This window comes from Vulpes vulpes, chromosome 4 (genome assembly GCF_048418805.1).
Source record: "Vulpes vulpes isolate BD-2025 chromosome 4, VulVul3, whole genome shotgun sequence".
Lineage (NCBI taxonomy): Eukaryota > Metazoa > Chordata > Mammalia > Carnivora > Canidae > Vulpes > Vulpes vulpes.
The window spans coordinates 54,981,461-55,006,086 of NC_132783.1; the positions used below are offsets into that span (position 1 = coordinate 54,981,461).

Consider the following 24,626-nt stretch of genomic DNA (forward strand, 5'->3'; position numbering starts at 1 on the left):
TGTGAAGCTCCTTAGAAGAGTGAAATGTCAGGATAAATATTCTTTTCCTGCTCCTGTCTTCCTATTTTACTTTATATAATATATTTTTAAAAGTTTAGGATAGAAAAAAAAAAAGTTTAGGATAGACATTGCATTCTTTGAATAGACTGTTTTAAAAGAATTTAATATAGAAAATTTTTGAGATGCTATATCATGCCCAAATCTGATATCAATAAAAAATAATTATATAAAATGGATATTAATGCACCTTTTCATGGAACAATCCTCTAAGGAAATAGTTTTGTGACAACAATGATGAGTTAAGCTTTTTGTAAACAGGAGCTAGAGTGGCTTAATATAAGGGAAAATGTGTATGATAGTTTTGAATTCTGTGTCAGTAAACATAGTAAGGTTTAGAAATAACATATTAGTAATACTTGCCATCCTAACACTCATACTCATAGGGCACAAAATATGGTATGATGAAGGTTCTGGATGAAAGAAGACTTACTAGTCTAACCAATAATGAAGAGCTGACCAAGTTCCTTTATATTGGGGCAAAATCATACAGCCCACAAAAATCATGTTGACTCAGTCACTTATGACCTAGGCTTATGTGGGCAAGATACATAGATATTGAGATATTTTTCTCTAAGTTATTTAACATTGTGTTAAGTAGACAAGTCTAAAACACAAAAGGAATAAAGTCACTCCAAAGAAGTACATTTTACCATGTGAGTTCACAGAAAGGTGAACACACCCCATTGGAAGAATTTAGAGAAGAATTCATGCCATTCAGAAACATTATTTCAATTGGGCCTAGATGTCATTCCCTCACAAGAAATAAGTTTAGTACTTGCACATATATTTGAGAAAAATGGAATAGTGAAGTCTGATTTAATAGAAAAAGAATGGACTTTTAGAGCTGAATTGAAATTCTAGCTCCCATGTTCCACCTGTGTCACTTTGGGCAAGTCAGGGATGTTCAGGCCATTATGATGTACTCGTGATGTTTAAATGAGGAAGTATATGCAAGATTTTTATCAAAATATTTGACACATAGTGGTTTGGTAAGTAACCTTTCCCTCCTTTCCCCTACTTTATGTCAAAAATTGATGGAGGATATGCTGGAAAATTGAATTTAAATAAAATTTAAAAAAAAATTAATGGAAGAAAAGACTAGAAGGTAATTTGGAATCAGAGCAACGAATGCCAGGATAAGCAGTTTGAACTACATCATCATATAGTTTGGAATTGACACTGAGAGCTAGATAAGTCTGGCAGCATTGCCCATAATAGATTTTTAGGGATGATACGGGCATGGTAATTGGTCAATGGGGGCTATTATAATCCAAGCAAGATTTGTACATCTCAGAGTACAGTAGTCCTCCCACCGCTCCCTTACCTATGGCTTCATATTCTGCAGTTTCGGTTTTGTGAGATCAACTGCTGTTCAGAAGCAGATGATCCTCCTGACGTATCACCAAAAGATCAATAGTAGCCTGATAGTGTATCGTAATGCCTGCCATTCATCTCACTTCATCTTATGTAGGCATTTTGTCATCTCTCATCACAAGAAGTGTAGGTATAGTACACTAAGGTATTTTGAGAGAGAGCACATTCGCATAATTTTTATTGCCATATGTTATATTTGTTTTATTATTGTTAATTTCTTACTGTTAATTTCTTATTGTTAATATATTAAACTTTATCATAAGAGTGTGTGTGTATATATATATAGGAAAAAACATAGTATATACTCTCTGCAGAGAGTTTGGTTTGGTTTGTACTCTCTGCAGTTTCAGGCATCCACTTGGGAGTGTTGGAACATAAAGGAGCTGCAGATAAAAGGGCTACTATACAATGAAAAAGAGTTGAATTCAGTGAGAGCAGGAAAAATGGAGGAATAGGAGAGAGATTTTTCCAAGGAGATTTCAGGGGAATTGAAACTAATAGGTTATGAAAGTCAGAGGAGCTAGATATGGTTCAGGTTACAAACGAGGGCAGCTGAAAAAATGGCATTCCCACATGCAAAAGTAGGGAAATTAAAATAGCTGGTTTTAGAAGGAAGAAGAGAGGTACCTTGTTTTTGTTGCTTTACTAAAATTCTATTTTACTTGCCAAGTGCTTGGGACAGACCTTTGGAGCTGTGCTATCTAGGTTTAAACACTAGCTCCACCACTTGGTTCCACTTGGGCTCTACTCCATCTCATTGTGCCTCAATTTCCATATCTGTAAAAGGGGCAAAATAAAAATAGCTGCCTCATAGAGCCATAGAGGGAACACAATTTAATAGACATAAAGCACTTGAAACAGTGATAGGCAGATAGTATTTTGAATCATGATGGTGACGATGGTAGTAGTATTTTGAATGATGATGATTGTGATGATTGTGACCTTTATATCTTCCTCTGTGGGCTCATTTATCCCACTAGGGAATAGACTGGCTTGTGATTATATTGTCTTTTGTGTGTGTTTTTTTAATATTTATTCATGAGAGACAGAGAGAGGCAGAGACACAGGCAGGGGGAGAAGCAGGCTCCATGCTGGGAACCCGACTCCGCACTCGGCACTTGATCCAGGGATTGCAGGATCACGCCCTGGGCTGAAGGCGGGGCTAAACCGCTAAGCCACCCAGGCTGCCCTGTCTTTTGTGTTCTTATGATTTTATCATAAATATGTTGCAATGTAACTGTCTTTTTTTCTATTTTATTTTTTTATCATACAGTAAAATTTGATATTTTTGGTGTACAGTTCTGTGAATTTTAACACATGTATAGATTTTTTTGATCACCACCAAAATCAGGATACAAAATAGTTCCGTCATGCCCCAAAACTCCTTTGTGCCAGCTCTTTGTAGTCACACCCTCTCCCCATCCCAACCCCTGGCAACCACTGATTTGTTTTCTGTCACTTATGGTTTTGCTTTTTGAGAATATCATATAAATGAAATCATGAAATAACCTTTTGAGACTATTTCTTTTGCAGTCATAACTAGTATGATACCCTTGAGATTCATCCAAGTTGTTGCATGTACTATGTTTTTATTGCTGAGTAGTATTCCATTGTATGGATGTACCACAGTTTATCTCTTCACTTGTGGACGATTATTTGGGTTGTTTCTGGCATTTGGAAGATAGAAGTGCTATAAATTGTCATGTATGTATTTCTCTGCAAACATAAGTTTTAATTTCTCTAGGGCATATACTCGAGTGAATTGCTGGACCATAGAGTAAGTGTATGTTAATTGTGTAAGAACCAGGAACTTGGGTGGCTCAGTAGGTTAAGCATTTGACTCTGGATTTCAGCTCAGGTCTTGATCTCAGGGTCGTGAGTTCAAGCCGTGCATTGGGCTCTGTGCTGGGCAAGGAGCCTATTTTTTAAAAATTGTATAAGAAATGCCAGTTTTTTTAGAGCAGCTACACCATTTTGCATCTCCACCAGCATTGCATGAAAGTTCCAAGTGTTTCACATCCTCACCAGCACTTGGTAGTGTTAGTATTTTTTAGTTCAGCTATTCTGATAGGTGTGTAATAGTATTTCTTTTTTTTTTTAAAGATTTATTTATTTATTCATTCATTCATTCATTCATTCATAGAGAGAGAGAGAGAGGCAGAGACACAGGCAGAGGGAGAAGCAGGGAGCCCGATGTGGGACTTGATCCTGGGTCTCCAGGATCACACCCCGGGCTGCAGGCAGAGCTAAACCGCTGTGCCACAGGGGCTGCCCCGTGTAGTAGTATTTCATCATGGTTTTTATTTTCATTTCTCTAATGGTGATGTTGAGCATCTTTTTGTGCACATGTTTGCCACCAGTATATCCTCATTGTTGAAAAGTCTTAAGTCTTTTGCCTGTATTTTAATTGGGTAGTTGTCCTTTTACTGTTGAATTTTGAAAGCTCTTCATCTATTTGGAATACAAGTTTTTTGTCAGATATTTTATTTGCAAAATAAATTTTGTCTAAGTCTGGAGTTTGGCTTTTAATTTTTTTTACAGTATCTTTCTCATAGCAAGTATTTTCAATTTTGATGGAGTCCACTTTGCCAGTTTTTTCTTTTATGTTTCTCAAAATTCTTTTCTAAAGACTAGTGGTCTAACCTCAGTCTTGAACTTTTTCCCCTAACTTTTCTAAAACTTACATACATATATAGTCTCTGATCCATTTTGAGTCAGTTTTTTTCTTTAAAGGTTTTATTTATTTGACAGAGCGAGAGAGAGAGAGAGAGAGAGTAAATGCACAAGCAGAGGAAGCAGCAGGGAGAGGGAGAGGAAGAAGCAGGCTCCCTGCTGAGCAAGGAGCTTGATGTGGGGCTTGATCTCAGGATCCTGGGATCATGACCTGTGCCAAAGGCAGATGCTTAACCAACTGAGCCACCCAAGCGCCCCATTTTGAGTTAATTTTTATGTGAAGTGTTTTTATGTGTGAGGTTTAGGCCAAGGTTCATATTCTGTATATGGATGTCCAATTGTTTCAACATCACTTTTTGAAAGACTCTTTTCTCCACTGAATTGCTTTTGTACCTTTTCAAATCAATTGTCTAATTGATAGATGAAAAGATAAAGATGTGGTACATATACACAATGGAATAATAGCTATAAAAAATAATGAAATCTTTCCAGTTGTGACAACATAGTTGAGCGTAAAGGGTATTATGTGACGTGAAATAAATGAGACAGAGAAAGACAAATACCATATGATTGCACTTATATGTGGACTCTAAAAAACAAAACAAATGAACAAACAAACAGAAGCAGGTTGATAAATACAGAGAAGAAACTAGTGAGTGCCACAGGGGAGGAAGGTGGGAGGATGGATGAAATAGGTTGTAGGGGATCAAGAGGTACAAACTTCCAGTTATGAAATAAATAGGTCATAGGAATACAAGGTATAGCATAGGGAATACAGTAAATAATATTGTGATAACTGTATGGTGACATGGTAACTCCACTTATTTTGGTAAGCATTGCATAATGTGTAGAATTATTAAATCACCATGTTGTACACCTGAAACTAAAACAACATTGTATTTCAATTATACTATAATTTAAAAAAATCAAGGGGTGCCTGGCTGGTTGAAGAGCATGTGATCATAGGGTCATGAGTTTGAGCCCCCCATTGAGGGTAGAGATCACTTAAAGATTTTAAAAAATCAGTTTGCCATATTGTGTGGTTCTGTTTCTGAACTCTGTTCTGTTGATGTTTATGCCTGTCCATTCACATTATCACATTGTTTGTTTAAGCATTTAAATGTGAAAGATTTAGATTTCCAGTTTTGTAGTTTATGTTTCCAGGAATGCATCCATTTCTTTCAGATTGCCTAATTTGTTGGCATATAGTTGCTTGTAGTATGTTCTTAAAATTGTTTGTATGCCCTTGGTGTTGGTGTTGGTTGTGCCCAGGAATTGCACTATTAGGTATTTACCCCAAAGATAAAAATGTGATCTGAAGGGGCACCTGCTCATAGAAACAATGTCCACAATAGCCGAACTGTGGAAAGAGCAGAGATGTCTATCAACAGATGAATGGATAAAGAAGATATGCTATATAACACAATGAAATATTACTCAGCCATCAGAAAGGATGAATACTTTACCATTTGCATCAGTGTAGATGGAACGGGAAAGTATTATGCTGAGTGAAATAAGTCAGTCAGAGAAAGACAGTTATCAGGTTTCACTCATGTGAAATATAGGAAACAGCACAAAGGATCATAGGGGAAGGGAGGGAAAAGTGAATGGGAAGAAATCAAAGAGGGAGAATAAACCATGAGAGACTCTTAACTATTGTAAATAACCTGAGGGTTGCTGGAGGGGAGGAGGGTGAGGGGTGGAGTAACTGGGTGATGGACGTTAAGGAGGGCACATGATGTGATGAGCACTGGGTGTTCTATGCAACTGATGATAAATTGCTGAACACTATATCTGAGATTAATGATGTATACTATATATGAGTTTAAATTAAAGTTTTAGATTTCAGAAAAATTGTGAAGATAGTACATATAATTCCTGTATATCCCCCTCATCCACTTTCCTCTATTATTAACATCTTTCATTAAATTGGCATGCTTGTTATAATTAATGATACATTATTGACTAAAGCCCAATACTTCATTTAGATTTCTTTAGTTCTTTTTTTTTTTTTTGAGAGTGCACGTACACACACACGCCACACAAGTGATAGGGAAGTCCGGGGAGGGGGCAGAAGGAGGGGAAAGAATCTTAAGCAGGCTCCAGGCCCAGAGTGGATCCCAAGGTGGGGCTTAATCTCACGACCTGAGATGATGACCTGAGCCAAAATCCAGAATCAGAGGCTTAACTGACTGAGCTATCTAGGCACTTACAGATTTCCTTAGTTTTAACTAACGTCTGATTTCTGTTAGAGGATCCTATTCAGGATACCACATAACAATTAGTTGTCATGTGTCCTTAGTCTTCTCTTGGCTGTCATGGTATCTCAGATTTTTCTTGTTTTCAATGACCTCGAGGAGTATTGGTCAGGTATTTTGTAAAATGTCCCTCAATTGGAATTTGTCTGGTATTTTTCTCATAATTAGGGATTATGGATTTGGAGTAGGTACATATAACAGAGATAAAATGCCATTCTCATCACATATTAAATCAAGCATATATACTGTCAACATGACTTATCAAAATTGATGTAACCCCTCATCAACTGACTGAGGTAGTGCTCGTCAAATTTCTTCACTGTAAAGTTACTTTTTTTTCTTTTTGCCCCTTTTCATACTGTGTTCTTTAGAAGTAACTTGCTATATGCAGCCTGCACTTAAAGAGTGGAGAGTTATACTCCACTTCCTTGAGGATGAAGTACCTACATAAATTATTTAGAATTTTTCTGCATAGGAGTTTTGTCTGTTCTCCTCATTTATATATTACTTACATCATTTGTTTTTATCAGTATGGTATGGACTTACAGATATTTCTTCTATACTTTGAGTTGTAGTCCTATTTATATATATATATATATATATATATTTTTTTTTTTTTTGGCTAAAGGCATGTAAGTTATGCTTTCAAATTAGATGTGATTCCTCAAACCTTATTCTCTTTCAAAATTGTTTTATATATTGTATCTTTGCCTTTCCATGTAAATTTTAGAGTTAGCTTCTCTGTATCTATAAATAAATCTGTTATTTTGATTTTGATTGCTTTAAATCTGTACATCAATTTGCAGAAAATATCAGCTTACTATTTTGAATTTTCTAATCCATAAACATATTTCTCTATTAGATTTTGATTTTTCTGCATTCATGTTTTGTTAGGTTTATACCTGAGTATTTCATTTTTTTGTGCCACTTAATTTTTTCATTTTTTTATTAAAGATTTTATTTATTTATTAGAGATACAGAGGGGGCGGGGGCAGAGACACAGGCAGAGGGAGAAGCAGGCTCCGTGTGGTGAGCCTGATGTGGGACTCGATCCTGGGTCCCCAGGATGACGCCCTGGGCTGAAGGCAGTGTTAAGCCACCGGAGCTGCCCTTTTGTGCCACTTTAAATAGAGTGCCTTTTAAATTTTCATTTTTCAATTGTGGAAGGTATGGAAATATTGCTTTTGTTTTGTGATTCACCTTGTATTTTGTGATGTTCCTAAACTTGTTCTAGCAATTTATTGGAAATGTTTTATATAGGTAATGTCCACTAATGGAACAGTTTTATTTCTTCCATATCTCTGTGCCTTCTGTTTCCTTTTCATGCCTTATGGAACTGGAGAAAACTTAGTGGTTTTTCTTCTTTTAACATGTTTTTATGATGGTTTATTAGGGTGTTAATAGGGTGGATTATATTGATTTTTTGAATATTGAAGCAGCTTTATTACATTTTTAGGATAAACCCCACTTGGTCATTGTTATTCTCTATTTTCCTGGATTATGTTTGCTGATGTTCTGTTGGGGATTTTTGTGTCTTAGTTCATGAAAGATACTGGTTTTTAGTTTTCGTTTTCTTTTTCTGTACTCTGGTTTTGGTGTCAGAATAATCCTGGTCTCAAAAGATGAATTAGGAATGTTCTCTTTCTGTTTTCTGAAAGATTTTTGTAGAATTGATGTTATTTTGTTTTAAATATTTGGTAGAATTTGCTTGTGAAGTCATTTGGACTTTGAGATTGCTTTTCAATGATATGTAGTTATAGAAATATTCATGTTATCTCTTGGGTGGATTTTGGTAGATTGTGGTTTTGAGAAATTCATTTAATCTAAGTTGTCATATTTATGTGTGTAAAATTTACCATAGTAGTCACCTTACTAACCTTTTAATGCCTGTGAGGTTCATAGTGATAGTGTCTGATATTCCAAATATCGGTGACTAGTGTGGTTCCCCCACCTGTTTTGGGGGGCAGTCTGGCTAGATGTTTATCAGTTTTGTTGATCTTCCCGAGAAACAGCTTTTGTCTTTTATATCTTTTCTGTTTTTAGTTTTATCGGCTTGTGCTGTTTATTATTTCCTCTGGGTATTTTTTTCTCCTTTTTTTCTAGTTTATTAAGTTGAAAGTTTAGATTCTTGACTTCACGTCTTTTCTTTCTTTAAAGATTTTATTTATTTGAGAGAGAGAATGAACGAGTGGGAGGAGGGGCGGAGGGAGAAGCAGATTCTCCCCATGGAGCAGAGAGCTTGACATGGCCCTCAATCCCAGGGCCTTGGGATCATGACATGAGCCAAAGGCAGACATGTAACCAACTGAACCACTCAGGCACCCATTTTTTTGTTTTCTAATATAAGCATTTAGTGCTCTAAATTTCCCCAGGCACTGCTTTAGCTGTAACACACAAATTTTGATACATTGTATTTTCATTCTTCTTCAGCCTAGAATGTTTTCTAATTTCTTCTGAGACTTCCTCCTTGTTTCATGGATTATTTAAAAGTTAATTTCCAGGCATTCGGAGATTTTTCTGTTAGTTTTGATATCTATTTCTAGTTTAATTCCATTATGATCAGAGAACATATGTTATATGATATAATTTCCTTTAAATTTATTAAGAGTTGTTTTTTGTCCCAGAGCATGGTTTATTTTGGTAATTGTTCCATAGGCACCAGAAAAGAATGCACATTTTGCTGTTTGGAGGATTGTCTTACAAAACGTCAATTCAACACAGTTGATTGATGTTCTGTTCTCTGATATCACTACTGATTCTTGATTAATTATATTACTGAAAGAGCAATGTTGATGTTAATCTTAAATATGATTGTGGAGTTGTCTTTCTTCTTTCAGTTCTATCAATATTTGGTTCATGTGTTTGTTGTTAGGTACATATACATTTCGAATTCTGTCTTCTTGGTGAATTGACCTTTTCATCAGTATGTAGTATCTTTTTTTATTGTGGTAAAAAACACATTAAATTTACCATCTTAGCCATTTTTAAACATATAGTTCAAAAGCATTAATTATTTGCACATTGTTGTGCAACAGAATTATAGGGCTTTTTCATCCTATAAAACAGAAGCACTGTATCCATTGAACAAGAGCTCCCCTTATCCCCTCTTCTCAGTCTCTGGCAACCACCATTCTATTTTCTGTTTGTAAAAATTTGACTACTTTAGATACTTCATATAAGTGGATTTGTGCAATAGTTCTCATTTTGTGACTGCCTTATTTCACTTAGCATAATGTTCTTAAGGTTCATAGCATATGGCAGCTTCTTTTTTTAAGGCTGAATAATACTCTGTGGTATGTGTGTGCCAGATTTTCCTTATCCTATTCATGTGTTGGTGAACGTTGAGGTTCCTTGGACCTCTTGACTATTGTGAATAATGTTATGTTGAATATAGGTATGCAAATAGACCCTTTAGGTTCTTTTCAGTTCTATTGGATCTATACCCAGAAGTGGGATTGGTACATGGTATGCTAATGCTAATTTTAATTTTTTGAGGAACTGCCATGCTCTTTCCATAATATCTACAACATTTTTTTTTAAGTAAACTGTACCTCTAACATGGGCTTCAAACTCAGGATCCCAAGATCAAATGTTGCATGCTCTATGGACTGAGCTGGACAGCCAGGTGCCTCATATCTCCACCATGTTTTTAAATATAAGTATATAGTGTTGTATTAACATACAGTGTTTTATTAGTTTCCAGTGCATATATAATGGATATTGGGAAATCCACACTTTTATACGTTTCAACACTTCTATAGTTTTTTTTTAGTGCTTATCAAGATAAATTAATCCCCTTTATCTAATTCACCCATCTCCTACTTACCTCCCCTCTAGCAGCCACCAATTTATTCTCTATATTTAAGAGTCTGGTCTTTTTTTTTTTTTTTTTAAAGCAATTTTCTTAAAAAAATTTTTTTTAAATTTATTTATGAGAGTCACACAGGAAGAGAGAGAGAGAGAGAGGAAAAGAGAGAGAGAGAGAGAAAGAGAGAGAGAGGCAGAGACATAGGCAGAGGGAGAAGCAGGCTCCATGCACTGGGAGCCCGACGTGGGACTCGATCCCGGATCTCCAGGATCCCGCCCTGGGCCAAAGGCAGGCGCCAAACCGCTGCGCCACCCAGGGATCCCCAAGAGTCTGGTCTTTTTGTCTTTTTTTCTTTCTTTTGTCCATTCTTCGTTTGTTTTGTTTCTTAAATTCCACATAAGAAATCATACAGTATTTGTCTTTCTCTGACGTTTTTTTATTATACCCTCTAGGTCCAGCCATGTTGTTACAAATGGCAGGATCTCATTCTTTGTTTTATGGCTGAGTAACATTCCAGTGTGTGTGTGTGTGTGTGTGTGTGTGTGTGTATACACACCACATCTTCTTTATCCATTCCTCTATCAATGAGCACCTGAGTTGCTTCCATATATTGACTATTGTAAATAATGCTGCAAGAGCAGATGCATGTGTCTTTTGAAGTAGTGTTTTCATTTTCTTTGGGTAAATATTTTTTGGGAAACCTCCATACTGTTTTCCACAGTGGCTGCCCCAATTTGCATTCCCAGTATGGATGCACAGTAGTTCCTTTTTCTCTATATCCTTGTCAATACTTGTTATTTAATGTCTTATTGATTTTGGCCATTGAGACTGGTGTAAAGCAACATCTCATTTTGACTTTAATTGTGTCTGTTGGCCATGTGTATACCAATTTCAGGAAAATATCTATTCAGTACCCCTGCCCATTTTAAAAATTGGATTATTTGGGGAGTTTTTGGTATTGAATTGCATAAGTTCTTTATGTATTTTGGATATTAACCCCTTATCAGATATATAATTTATAAATATCTTCTCCTTTTTGTTTTGTTGATGATTTCCTTTGCTATACAAAAGGAAACTACCAACTTTTGGTGTAGTCCCAATAGTTTAATTTTGCTTTTGTTACCCTTGCCAGAGAAGACATATTTAGAAAAATGTTTCCATGGCCAATATCAAAGACATTTCTGTCTATGTTTTCTAGGAGTTTTATGGTTTCAGGTCTCACATTTAGGTCTTTAATCCATTTTGAGTTTATTTTTTGTGTATGGTGTAAGAAAGTGGCCCAATTTCATTCTTTTGCATGTAGCTGTCTAGTTTTCCCAGTATCATTTGTTGGAGACTGTCATTTTCTTATTGTATGTTCTTGCCTCCTTTGTTGTAGATCGTTGACCATAAAAACATGGTTTTATTTCTGGATTCTGTTTCATTGCAAATATCCTCGTGTCTATTTTTGTGCCAGTATAATACTATTTTGATTACTACAGCTTTGTAGTAGATCTTGAAATCTGGGATTGTGATACCTCCAGCTTTGTTACTCTTTTTCAAGATTGCATTGGCTATTAGGGGTCTTTTGTGGTTGCATACAAATTTTAGGATTATGTTAGTTTTGTGAAAACTGTTGGTATTTTGATAGGGATTGCATTAAATCTGTAGATTGCTTTGAGTATTCTGAACATTTTATTTTATTCATTTTTTAAGATTTTATTTATTTATTCATGAGAGACAGAGAGAGAAACAGAGACACAGGCAGAGGGAGAAGCAGGCTCCATGCAGGGAGCCTGACGTGGGACTCGACCCGGGGACTCCAGGATTACACCCTGGGCCGAAGGCAGGCACCAAACTGCTGAGCCACCCAGGGATCTCCTACTCTGAACATTTTAGCAATATCGGCTCTCTCCATGTACCTGGAGTATCTCAGTTTTGTCATCTTTAATTTCTTCCATCAGTTTTGTACAGTTTTCAAAGCACAGTTACTTACCCTCCTTGGTAACTTTATTCCTAGGTATTTTATTCTTTTTGGTATAATTGTAAATGGGATTGTTTTCTTAATTTCTTTTTCTGTTATTTCATTATTTGTGTATAGAAATGCAACAGGTTTCTGTATATTAATTTTGTAACCTGTAACTTTGATGAACTGATTTATTCTGGTAGTTTTTGATTGAGTTTTTAGGGTTTTCTATGTTGAATATCATGTCATCTACAAATAGTGAAGTTTTACTTGTTTCTTACCAATTTAGATGCCTCTTATTTCTTTTTCATGTCTGATTGCTGTGTTAGGACTTATACTCCTATGTTAAGTTCAAGTGATGAAAGTGTACAGTCTTATTCCTGATCATGGGGGAAAGTTCTCAGTTTTTCACCATTGAGTATGATGTTGGCTGTGGATTTTTCATATATGGCCTTTATTACTTTAATGTATGTTCTCTCTAAGCCTACTTTATTGGGAGTTTTCATCATGAATGGATGTTGTACTTTGTCAGATGCTTTTTCTGCATCTATTGAGATGATTGTATGAGTTTTATCCTTTCTTGTTGATATGATTGAGTTAAAATGTTAAACTATACTTGCATCCTTGGAATACAGCCCATATGACCATAGTGAATGATATTTTTAAATGTATTGTTAGATTGAGTTTCCTAATATTTTGTTGAGGATTTTGGTGTCTGTGTTCATCAGAAATATTGGCTTGTAGTTTTCTTTTTCTTGTAGTGTATCTTTTTTTGGTATTAGTGCAATGCTGGCCTTTTAGAATGAATTTGAAAGCTTTCCTTTCTCTTCTATTTTTGGAATAGTTTGAGAAGGGTAGGTATTAACTCTCATTTAAAAGTTTGGTAAAAAAAAAAAAAAAAAAAGTTTGGTAGAGGGCAGCCCCGGTGGTGCAGCGGTTTAGTGCCGCCTGCGGCTCAGGGTGTGATCCTGGGTACCTGGAGTCGAGTCCCACATCGGGCTCCTTGAAGGGAGCCTGCTTCTCCCTCTGCCTGTGTCTCTGCCTCTCTCTCTCTCTCTGTGTCTCTCATGAATAAATAAATAAAATCTTAAAAATAAATAAATAAATAAATAAAAGTTTGGTAGAAAACCGCTTTGAAGCCATTTGGTCTATTTGTTTTTGGCAAGCTTTTTGATTACTGACTTAATTTCATTGCCAGTAGTCAGTGTTTGCAATTTTCTTTTACTTCCTCAGTTTGTAAGGTTATGACTCTAGGAATTTATCCATTTCATATAGGTTGTCCAATTTGTTGCATATAATTTTTCCTAATATTCTCTTATAATCTTTTGAATTTCTGTGGTGTCAGTTGTTGGTTCCCCTTCATTTCTGATTTTGATCCCTTTATTTTTTTGTTGTTGTTTTGATAAGTCTGGCTAAAGATTTATCAATTTTATTGATCTTTTTTTCAAAGAACCAGCTGCTGGTTTGTTTGCTTATTTAGGCTTATTTCACTTCTACTCTAATCATTATTATTTCCTTCCTTCTACTGGCTTTAGGCTTTCTTTGTTCTTGTTTTTCTAGTTCCTTTAGGTGTAAGGTTAGGTTTTTTATTTGTATCTTTCTTGCAGGTAAGCTTGTATTGCTATAGTCTTCCTTCTTAGAACAGTTTTTGTTGCATCCCAAAGATTTTGGAGCATTGTGTTTTCATTTTCATTTGCTTTTGTTTTTCTAATTTAATAACCAACAACAAAATTGTACCGAGGATGCCTATACAAAACCACACAATAGAGGTTCAGACATCAAGGTGTTTTCTCATGCATAGGCTGAAGGTTTCAGTCTCTGGTATTTGGAATTTAGGCTGCAGTCCTTGTTTTTGGATGGACCACTGGGTATATAACACATACCCAGTCCATGCTTTTAACCAAATAGGAACAGAAGAATGGCCTCTTGGCCCAGGTAGCAGTAGATGAATTGTTTAGTTTCATGTGACACATAACTACTGAGGTTTCTCCCAACAATGCAATGCTAGTTGGTGGTGTACTTCTTGTCAAACTCTGTCTTAATATGGAGTTCCCTATATTTTTTTCTTTCCCTATATTTCTTCAACATCTGAGTAGCGCTTCACTGAGTCTTGTTGCATCTCATCTGACATACTGGCACTTTTGATTACAGATTTTCAGTAGCACATGGTTATGGAGGAGCAGGGCCCCTGGGGAAGAGACTGCAGTATTTTCCTGGGGGATAGGCTGGTGACACTCCACCTGGTGGGAGCTACCATGCTATTGAAGCTATGACATTTAAGGAGCTGTATGCCAGCTGCTGCTGTCTAGTCTGTTTCTATATATTTTGTGATTTCCTCTTTGATTTCTAGGTTAGCCTATTCATTGTTCCACTGTTTTGGGATGGAATGTTCTAAATACTTCTGAATGTTTGGAGATGGAATGTTCTGAATACATGTATTTGATCCAGTGTGTCATTCAAAGCCACTGTTGCTGTGTTGATTTTTTGTCTGAATGATCTATCCATTAATATAAGTGAGGGTGTTAAAGTTCCCTACTATTATTGTATTACTGAAATTCTTTTCTTTATGTCTGTTAATACTTTGTGTATTTAAGTGTTTTTTTGTTGGGTAAATATTTATAATTTTTAATATCCTCTTGTTGGAATGTGCCCTTTATCGTTATGTAATTTTCTTTGTCTCTTGTCACAGTCTTTGTTTTAAAGTTTATTTTGTTCAATATAAATATTGCTACCCCAGCTTTGTTTTCTTTTTTAAAAAATTTTCTATTTAAATTCAACTTAACTAACATATAGTGTATTATTAGTTTCAGGGGTAGAATTTAGAGATTCCTCAGTTGTGTATAATAAACACCCAATACTCATTCCATCAGGTGCTCTCCTCAATGCCCATTCCCCCCACACATCTCCCCTCCAGCAACCCTCAGTTTGTTTCCTATAGTTCAGAGTCTCTTCTGGTTTGTCTCCCTCTGTTTTCATCTTATTTTATTTTTCCTTCCCTTCCCCTATGTTCATCAGTTTTGTATCTTAAATTCCACATATAAATTGAATCAGATGGTATTTGTCTTTCTCTGACTTATTTCTTTTAACATAGTACCCTCTAGTTCCATCCACCTCATTGCAAATGGCAAGATTTTGTTCTTTTTTTATGGCTTAGTAATATTGCATTGTGTGTGTGTGTGTGTGTGTATACCACATTTTCTTTATCCATTCATCTGCTGTTGAGCATCTGGACTCTTTCCATATTTTGGCTATTGTGGACATTCCCAGCTCTATTTTCACTTCCATTTGTATGATAAATGTTTTTTCATCCCTTCACTTTCAACCTGCATGTGTTTTTAGATCTGAAGTGAGTGTTTCGTAGGCAATGTATAATTGGATCTTGCTTTTATATCCATTCAGTCACCCTCTGTCTTTTGATTACAGCATTTAGTTCATTTATATTCAAGATAATTATTGGTAGATATGTACTTATTGCCATTCTATTACTTACTTTATGGTTGTTTTTGTAGTTATTCTCTATTCTTCTTTCCTTCCTTGTTGTTTGATGGCTTTCTTTAATGATATGCCTGGGGATTCCTTTTTTGTATATTTTTTAATATCGATTATGGGTTTTTTTTTTTTTTTTAAAGATTTTATTTATTTATTCATGATAGTCACAGAGAGCGAGAGAGAGAGAGAGGCAGAGACACAGGCAGAGGGAGAAGCAGGCTCCATGCAGGGAGCCTGACGCGGGATTCGATCCCGGCTCTCCAGGATCCGCCCTGGGCCAAAGGCAGGCGCTAAACCGCTGCGCCACCCAGGGATCCCCGATTATGGGTTTTTGATTTGTGATTACCATTAGGTTCATGTATAATATATTATGCACATATTAGTCTATATTAAGCTGATGATTGCTTACTTTGAGCCTATTCTAAAAGCACTAAATCTTTACTCCCCACACTTTATGTGTATAATACTTTACATCCTTTTGTTTTGTGAATCCCTTGGCTGACTTTTATAGAAATAATCAATTTTACTAATTTTGTGCTTTAATATCTGTACTGGTTTTTTTTTTAATTTATTTATGATAGTCACAGAGAGAGAGAGAGGCAGAGACATAAGCAGAGGGAGAAGCAGGCCCCATGCACCGGGAGCCCGATGTGGGATTCGATCCCGGGTCTCCAGGATCGCGCCCTGGGCCAAAGGCAGGCGCCAAACCGCTGCGCCACCCAGGGATCCCTGTACTGGTTTTTATAACTGATTGATCTAGTACTTTTGTTATGTTTGTATTTACCTGTGAATTTTTTTTCCTTTCCTAATTTTCTTACTCTTGATTATAGTTTTTCCTTTCTACTCAAAGAATTCCCTTAACTTTTGTTGGTGTGGGAAACTCTCTCTCTCCTTCTATTCTGAATGATAGTCTTGCTGGGTAGAGTATTCTTGTTTGCAGGTTTTTTTATTTTCAGCACTTTGACTATATCATGTCACTCCCTTGTGGCCTGCAGTGTTCTGCTGAAAACTCAGCTGATAGCCCTCTGGGGTTTCCCTTGTACACAAGTAATTGTTTTCTCTTGCTGTTTTTAAAATTCTCTCTTTTTCACTACTTTTTTTGCCACTTTAATTGTTATGTATTATGGTGTAGACCTCCTTGGGGTGATTTTCTTCAGAGTTCCCTGTGCTTCCCAGATGTGGAGTCTCTTTCTCCAGATTTGGGATGTTTTCAGCTATTCTTCCTTCAAATACGTTTTCCCTTTTCTCTCTCTTCTCTTTCTGGGCTTTTCTCTCTCTTCTCTTTCTGGGATCACTATATGCAAGTGTTATTACACTTGATGATGTCAGTCAGTTCCCATAACCTACTCTAATTTTTTTCTCACTTTTTTTTTTCTGTTCAACTTCGTTGTTTTACTACCAGTTTGCTTATCCATTCTTCTGCCTTTTCTAGTTTGGTATTGATTCCTTCTAGTGTACACAATTTAAATTTCAGATATTGAGTTCTCCATCTCTGATTGGTTCTTTTTATCTTTTCTATCTCTTTGTGACAGTCTCACTGAGGTCTTTCACTATTTTCTCAAGTTCTATAAGTATCTTTATGACCATTACTTTGAATTCTTTATCAGGTGTATTGCTTATCTCCATTTCATTTAGCTCTTGTCCTATGATTTGTCCTGTTCTTTCTTTTAGAACCTATTCCTCTGTCTCCTCATTTTATTTAACTCTGTGTATTTGTTTCCATGTATTAGGAAAGTCAGCTAAATCTCCTGTTCTTGAATGTGTGGCTTTATGAAGAAGAGATCCAGTAGTGCGCTATAGTACAGCATCTCTGTTCACCAGAAATAGGCACTTCAGGGGTGTCTTTTATGTTTGTTGCATGCACCCTCCTATGTGTGTTGTAGCTGAGCAGTGTTTGCCTTAAGTTCAGTTGGTTGGAATGACCCAGTTTATCTACTCTTCGCAGGGTTTGGTCCCTGTCCTTTTAAGTGGCTGATCTGGGGCCACTGTGGGCTTGTAGCTGGGTGGTGTTAGCAGTCAGACTAGATGCTGCCTTCAGCTTGTGTGGTGCAGCTGTGGTAATACTGAACTGCAGGGTGCTTTCCCTGCAGTGTCCCCCTAGAGGCTTTTGTTGGTTGGTAGGCCTGCAATCAGACCAGGTGCCTGCCCCCAGTAAGTCTTATGAGGCTGCAGTTGCACTGGTGTATGTGGTTAGCTTCCCCTCTCCCTGGTGAAGGAGTCACTTTGGAGTGATGCCATTCTCCAACTGGGCTGCTTGTAGAATGTGTTGCAGCAGGAGCTGCTTTGGAGGGATGCTTGTCAAGCGAGACAGGGTTGGATGGGGCAGATCTGCAGGAGAATGCAGAGTCAGGGCATGTGGTGTTAGCAGGCTAGATGGAGTGTGTTCCCAGAAGTGTCCAGTTCTCTAGGCTTGGGGGTGGAGGAGAAATGGCATCTGCCAGCTCTTTTGTTCTTAAAGAAGTCTCCTAAAGATCTTTGCCTCTTCAACATATTCTGAGATTATATAACTCTTCTTCCTGCAAACCACAGGTGCTTTTCAAATTGCTGTTTTTATGCTGGGTCTTTCAGGGCAAGGACTTGGTTTCCTATCACCTTCTGGCTCTCCCAGAGCCAGGCCTGCTGATTTTAAGTACTTGGAGTTAAGCCCTACACTGACTGTAAAAACTCATGAAATTAATCTTTACTGGTTTTCAAAGCCAGCTGTTCTAGGGATTTTGTCTCCAGTGCAAATGTTGATGCGGGTTGCTCCTCTCTATTTTCTGTGCTTGTGGTACCCCTTCCATTTGTGGTTAGTCTTGCCAGGAGTTTGTTTGCTGACCATGTCTTTGTTCCTCTTACCCTGTTTTATGTGGCCTCTTCTTCATGAGTAACTCTGGAAAGTTTGTTCTGCCAGTCTTTGTGTCATTTTCTAAAGTTAATTCATCTGCTGTGGCTTTCTAGGTATGTCTGTGAGACGAGGTGAGCTTAGGATTCTTCTAATCTCCTTTCTTCATCCTGCACCTCACATCTGCACCATTTTAGTATTCCTAGCAACAGTGCATAAGGTTCCAATTTTTCCACATCCTTATGCACTAAATAACACTTGTTATTTTCTAAAATTTTTTATTGTGGTCATCCTAATGGTTGTGAGGTCTTGATTTGCTTATTCTGAAATATCTTTTCATGTGTTTATTGGTCATTTTTTATTTCTTTGGAGAAATATCTATTCAAGTCCTTTGCCTATTTTTAAATTGAATTGTTTGATATTTTTTGTTGTTATTCTTGAGTCGAAGGACTTGTTTATTCTGGGTATTAACCTCTTATGTATATATGACTTGCAAATATTTTCTTCCTTTCTGTGGGTTGCCTTTTCACTGTGTTGTTTCCTGTGCTGCACAGAGGAAACAAAGTTCGATATAGTCCCATTTGTCTGTTTTTTTTTTTTTCTTTTGTTGTCTGTGCTTTTGGTGTTATAGCCAAGCAGTCATGGCACATTCAGTGTCATGAAGCATTTCCTCTGTGTTTTTTCTAGGAGTTTTATAGTTTCAGACATCAATGTTTCTAAGATTTATAGGTTTGTAGTTTTCACATACAGGGTAATGCTGGCCTCATAGAATGAGTTAAGATGTTTTCTGACCTCTTCAATTTTGGGGGGAAAGTTTGGAAGGAGTAATATTAGTTATTCTTTATATGGTAGAATTCATTAGTGAAGCCATTAAATTTAGTTCTTTAATTTGTTGGGAGATTTTTGATTATTGATTCAGTCTTCTTAATAGTTATAAGTCTATTTAGATTTTCTATTTGTGTATAATTTAGGTTTTGTTTCCTAGGAACTTGTCCATCTCATGCACAATTTATGGATGTACAGTTGTTCATAGTATTCTCATGACTTTTTTTTTTATTTTTACAGAGTCAGAAGTAATGTTCCTTACTTTCATTTCTGATTTTATTAATTTGAGCATTCTCTCTTTGTCTTAGTTGATTTAGCTGAAGTGTTGTCAATTGTGTTGATCTCTTCAAAGAACCAACTTTTAATTTGTTTTCCTCTATCATGTATCTATTTTCTATTTCATTTATCTCTGTTCCAATGTTAATTTCATTTCTTCTGCTAACTTTGGGTTTAGTTAGTTTTCCTTTTCTAGTTAAGTTGTAAAGCTAAATTGTTCATTTGAGATTTCTAAAAATATGTCAATAGCCATAAGTTTCCTTCTTAGCACTGCTTTCACTGTAACGCCTATCAGTTTTGGTATGTTGTGTTTTTGTTTTCATTTGCTAAGTATTTTCTATTATTCCTTGTGATTTCTTCTTTGATTCATTGGTAGTTTTAAAAGTGTGTTAATTTTCCCAGTTCTGCCAATTTTCCATTTTTCTTTTGTCATGATGTCTAAGTTCATCCTGTTGTAGTTAGAGAAGATGGTTGGTATGCAGTTTATCTTTTTATTTAAGTCTGTGAGACTTGATTTGTGGCCTACCGGTGATTCATTCTGGAAAGCATCCCATGTGCACTTGAGAAGGGTATGTGTTGTGTTGGGTAGAGCGTTGTGGTTTTTTGTTTTTTGTTTTTTGTTTTTTGTTTTTGTTTTTGTTTTTTATGTCTTCGATCTAATGGGTTTATTGTGTTATGTATCCTCTGCGTTTTCTGTGGTTATTCTATCCATTATTGTGAATGGAGTATTGGAGTCTTCAGTTGTTATTCTGGAACTGTTTATTTGTCACTTCAATTCTATTAGTTTTTACTTCAGGTATTTTCATTATTTGTCATTATATGCATAATCATTGTAATTGTCTTTTCTTATTCTATTGATCCTTTGTTAATATATTTCTCTTTGTTTCTTATAACATTTTCAGACTCAAGGTCTTTTCTTTTATCTGGTATTAGTATAGCTATATTTGCCCTCTTTTGGTTCCTGTTTGCATGGAGTATTTTTTTTCTATCCTTTCCATTTTAACTTGTGTATCTTTACACAATTAGTAATTATTAAATTGTGAATTAAATTTTTTTAATTTTAACTTTTTATTTATTTTAAATTATTCTCAAGTTGTATAGGAAACAAGATTCAGTGTGCAAATGAAAGTTACAGTAAAGCTGCTTTCACATTAATAATTACTTTTTCTTCTATGGATGTATTAGTGTATTAAATCTGTAGAAAATAAAATGTGGTTACAAACCAAAACTACAGTAATACCAGATTTTGTAATTACCCATGTATTTACTTTTTTTTTCATGTATTTACTTTTATCAAACTCTATTTTTCCATATGGCTTTGAGTTGCTCTTGGGCATTCTTTTATTTAACCTTATAGGACTTGATTTCTTGCAGGTGGTGTCTAATGGTCACAAACTCTCCCAGTTTTTGCTTATCTGGGAATGCCTTAATTCCTTCCTCACTTTTGAAGGACATTATTGCTAGATACAATATTTCTGACTACAGCTTTTGTCTTTCAGTACCTTGAACATATCTTCCCACCCTTGCTGGTTTCTGAAGTTTCTGATTAAAAAAATCTGCGAGTATACCCTTATTGAGGAATCCTCTATCTAACAATTCACTTTTCTTTTCTTGTGTTCAAGATTCTTTTTTATCTTTGGCTTTTGGAAGCTTGTTTATAATGTCTTGGTGTGGTTCTTTTAATTCCTCTTTCATAAAACTTCTTGAATGTTTACATTTATGTTTTACATCAAATCTTGGAAGTTTTCAGTCACTATTCTTTAAATATTCTTTCTTCCCCTTTATCTCTCACTTACTCTTCTAGGATTCCAATAATGTATATTGGTCTGTTTGATGTTCCACAGGTCTTTTAGGTTCTACTCATGTTTCTTCAATGTTTTCCACTTAAGAGTCGATAATTTCCATTGTCTTGTCTTTGAGGTTGGTAATTCTTTTTCCTGTTCAAATCTGTCCTGAGCTCCTCTAGTGAATTTTTCATTTCAGTTATTGTACTTCTCCATTTCAGGAACTCTTTTTGGTCTTTATTTAGTTTTTCTGTTTCTTTTTTTGATAGTATTGATTGTGTGCCTGATTCTACATCTTCCTTTAGTTGAGCATCCTGAAAAGAATTGTTTTAAAGTTTTCATCTAGTATAAATTCCACTAGTTCCTTTTCAAGACAGTTTGTTGTTTGTTGTTTGTTTCTTCCCCCAACACACACCTTGAATGTGTTTCATTGTATGCCTTGTGATTTTTGTTGTTGTTGAACACTAGGCATTTAGATCTAATAATGTAGTAATTCTGGAAATCCAGATTTAATCGAATTCTTCTTTAAGTTCTGCTATTTTTTGTTACTTTTTTTCCTCCTCTTTTTGATTGTTTTTAGACCATCTCTGTGCTGAAGACCAGCCTGAGGTATAATTTAAAGTCTTCTCAGGTCTTATTTGAGCATTTCCCTTGGCATACATTGTCATTTTCTAATTTTCTTTGTTTATACTCTTGTTTTTTGTGTCTTGCTTCTGAAAGGGGGAGGAAAAAGCCCCAAAACCAAAAAATGAATGGGAATAAAGGGCACAAGCCTTTTAAATCATCTGGAAGTCACTTCAGCCAAGAGGGAGGGATTTGCAACAGGTAAAGGTGTATTAATAATGGCTATACACCTTTTCCTTTATCTATACCTCTGTGATCAGAAGCAGTAGTCAGCAATCAGCAGAGATCCCTGATATTTGGAGGACTGGGTCCTTTTTGCCCACCCTGAATCCTAAAAATTGTAGCTCCTCCAAGGAACATGCACACAGTTGCTTACTTGCCACCTGACTGAGGATGTGGGGATGGGCAGCTGCTACTACTTAAATTGACCAAAATTAAACTTCTCAGTCTTTCCCTGGAAGTTGCAAGCCTTCAGCAGGCTCCATAGAATTCCAAAATAGTTACATCAGACAGATTCTGCCATTGTAATTGTTGCCTATGTGGGGAAGGCAGATTCCTGCTGCTTCTATTCCACCATTTCCCAGAATTTTCAAATTAGATTTTTTTTTAAAGATTTTGTTTATTCGTGAGAGACACACAGAGAGAGGCACAGACATAGACAGAGGGGGAGAAGCAAACTCACTGTGGGGAACCTGATACGGGATTCAATCTCAGGACCCTGGGATCATGCCCTGAGCAGAAGGCAGATGCTCAACCACTGAGCCACCCAGATGCCCCTCAAATTAGATTTTAAAGGAGTTCCTTCAGTGGAATAATTAGCTTAGATAACTTATATGACATTTAGCATAAAGTTACAAAGTAACTTGTTCTTTCTTAAGTAATAATTTGTGTAGTCACTTTGCATATGTAATTTTGGTAAACTATAATTACTAATGATATTTTTTCTTTTGGTGTATTTTTATGTGTTTTACTTATTTTTTAATCTCAGGAAACTGAACAATGGCAATTTGAGTGGATTTTGAAAAATATCTGAAGGTTAGTGGGCAGCATCTCCCTTCTGCCTTCTCTCCACTCTTTACAAAAGAATAAATGGGATGTTTGAGAACAGTGCTGTATTAAAAGAAGAGTGTTGCAAATGGCTTCAGAATCTGTGAATACAAAACAAGCTAGGAATCACTGCACAAAGGGGAAAAGGCAGCACCAGCAAATAAAAAACAGGTCTTCAATTAGTGATGGTGATGGAGAAGACTCCTTTATCTTTGAAGCTAATGAAGCTTGGAAAGATTTTCATGGTTCCCTTCTTCGGTTTTATGAAAATGGAGAACTCTGTGATGTCACACTAAAGGTGAGACTCTCTATTTTTCTTTTTCAACTTCTTTATTGCATTATGAAAAATGAAGGTTTCTAGAACCACACAAGACAAATTTTTGGTGCCATACTTACTTGTAACAGTCAAGATGACCAGTCTCAATCCTTTTTTATTGAAGGTGAAAGGACATAAGCAAAGGTGCTTAGAGGTTAGTATAAGCTAAATTTATTGTACTAATTAAATGGTAATATTCATTATTTCTTGGTAAGGTAACTTCTGAGAGTTCTGGAACCTTAAAACAGTAAGTAGTCATTATTAGGGAAATTAATAAATTGTTGTTAACTAGTAAGCTTTTAACTTACGAATTTAGAAATAACTTAGAAAGTTAGGAATTCTTGGTGGTTTATTCAGCTGCACTAGTGTTCTAGTATATATTTCTGTTCTGGTAATTTAATCTCTACTTTAAAACAATTATCTCTTAAGTGAGATTTTCTATACCTGATAGTGAAGTAGAATCTATTTAGACTTGGATGAAAAAGCATAGTAAATTTTAAGTCTGTGGTCTATAGAATCATGTTATTCTGCTGTAAAAGACAGTTTTAGTAAAATTGATAAAGTGATAAAGTAGTGTGGAGGAACCCATGTTCTAATTGTTCCTCATTACTTGTTTAAGATTCCTTTTTACTATTATATGTCAGTGTGATATTAAAGTTTTTTTGATGATTCATATGCATTCATGCAGCATTTTCCACATTTTATGCCATTGTTCTAATTTTCAACCCTAGTGTGAAATTCAGTGACCCACATTAGCTTTGGAGAAAAAAAAAGTAAAATAGATTATTTGAATTCAATTACCATTCAGCATATCAATGTATGAATGGAAAATAATTAAGTAGAGTATTATTCATTTTATAAATTTTATAATTGAATTTTAGAATAATTTGTACAACATAGTAACTTTCTTAAGTAAAAAATAGGGCAAGTGAGAATTAAACTTGTAACTTTATTGTGTAACTTAAGCAATAGATTGAAATAACTCCCACAGAATCAGAGGTTGAAAACTGAAATACTATGTTTTAAACATGATGGAGATCATTTGGGGATGAGACACACTTCATTAATTTAAGGGACTATCATTTTTATGTTTCAACTGTAAAATTAGAGTGATGATTAGGTTTTTGTGAGGAATAAGTGAATTGATATAACTGGAGTCCTTATAGCGTTTGGTATATGAAAGATAACAAATATCAGCTATTTGGATCGTGTTACTATTGTTGTTGTTCCAAGGGTATCAGATAATTCTGCTATGGTATATTCTCTTCCTATTCATTAGAAAGTATTACAACTGAAGTTTTAAACAGATCTATTATTGGATTT

The 24,626-nt window shown here is 35.6% G+C and overlaps 1 protein-coding gene and 1 pseudogene across 3 annotated transcripts in view; one reads left to right on the forward strand and one right to left on the reverse strand.

Moving 5' to 3' along the window:
* KLHL8 (kelch like family member 8) overlaps positions 1 to 24,626 on the forward strand; it is a 72,408-nt gene that overhangs the window by 18,795 nt on the left and 28,987 nt on the right. For all 3 annotated transcript variants that reach the window (XM_025998122.2, XM_025998124.2, XM_025998123.2), the window contains exon 2: positions 22,929 to 23,285. In XM_025998122.2, the coding sequence (XP_025853907.1) occupies positions 23,076 to 23,285 (210 nt within the window). In that variant the 5' untranslated portion in view covers positions 22,929 to 23,075. The remainder of the gene's footprint in view (positions 1 to 22,928; positions 23,286 to 24,626) is intronic.
* Positions 13,924 to 14,285, reverse strand: LOC112919670 (dynein light chain 1, cytoplasmic-like; annotated as a pseudogene).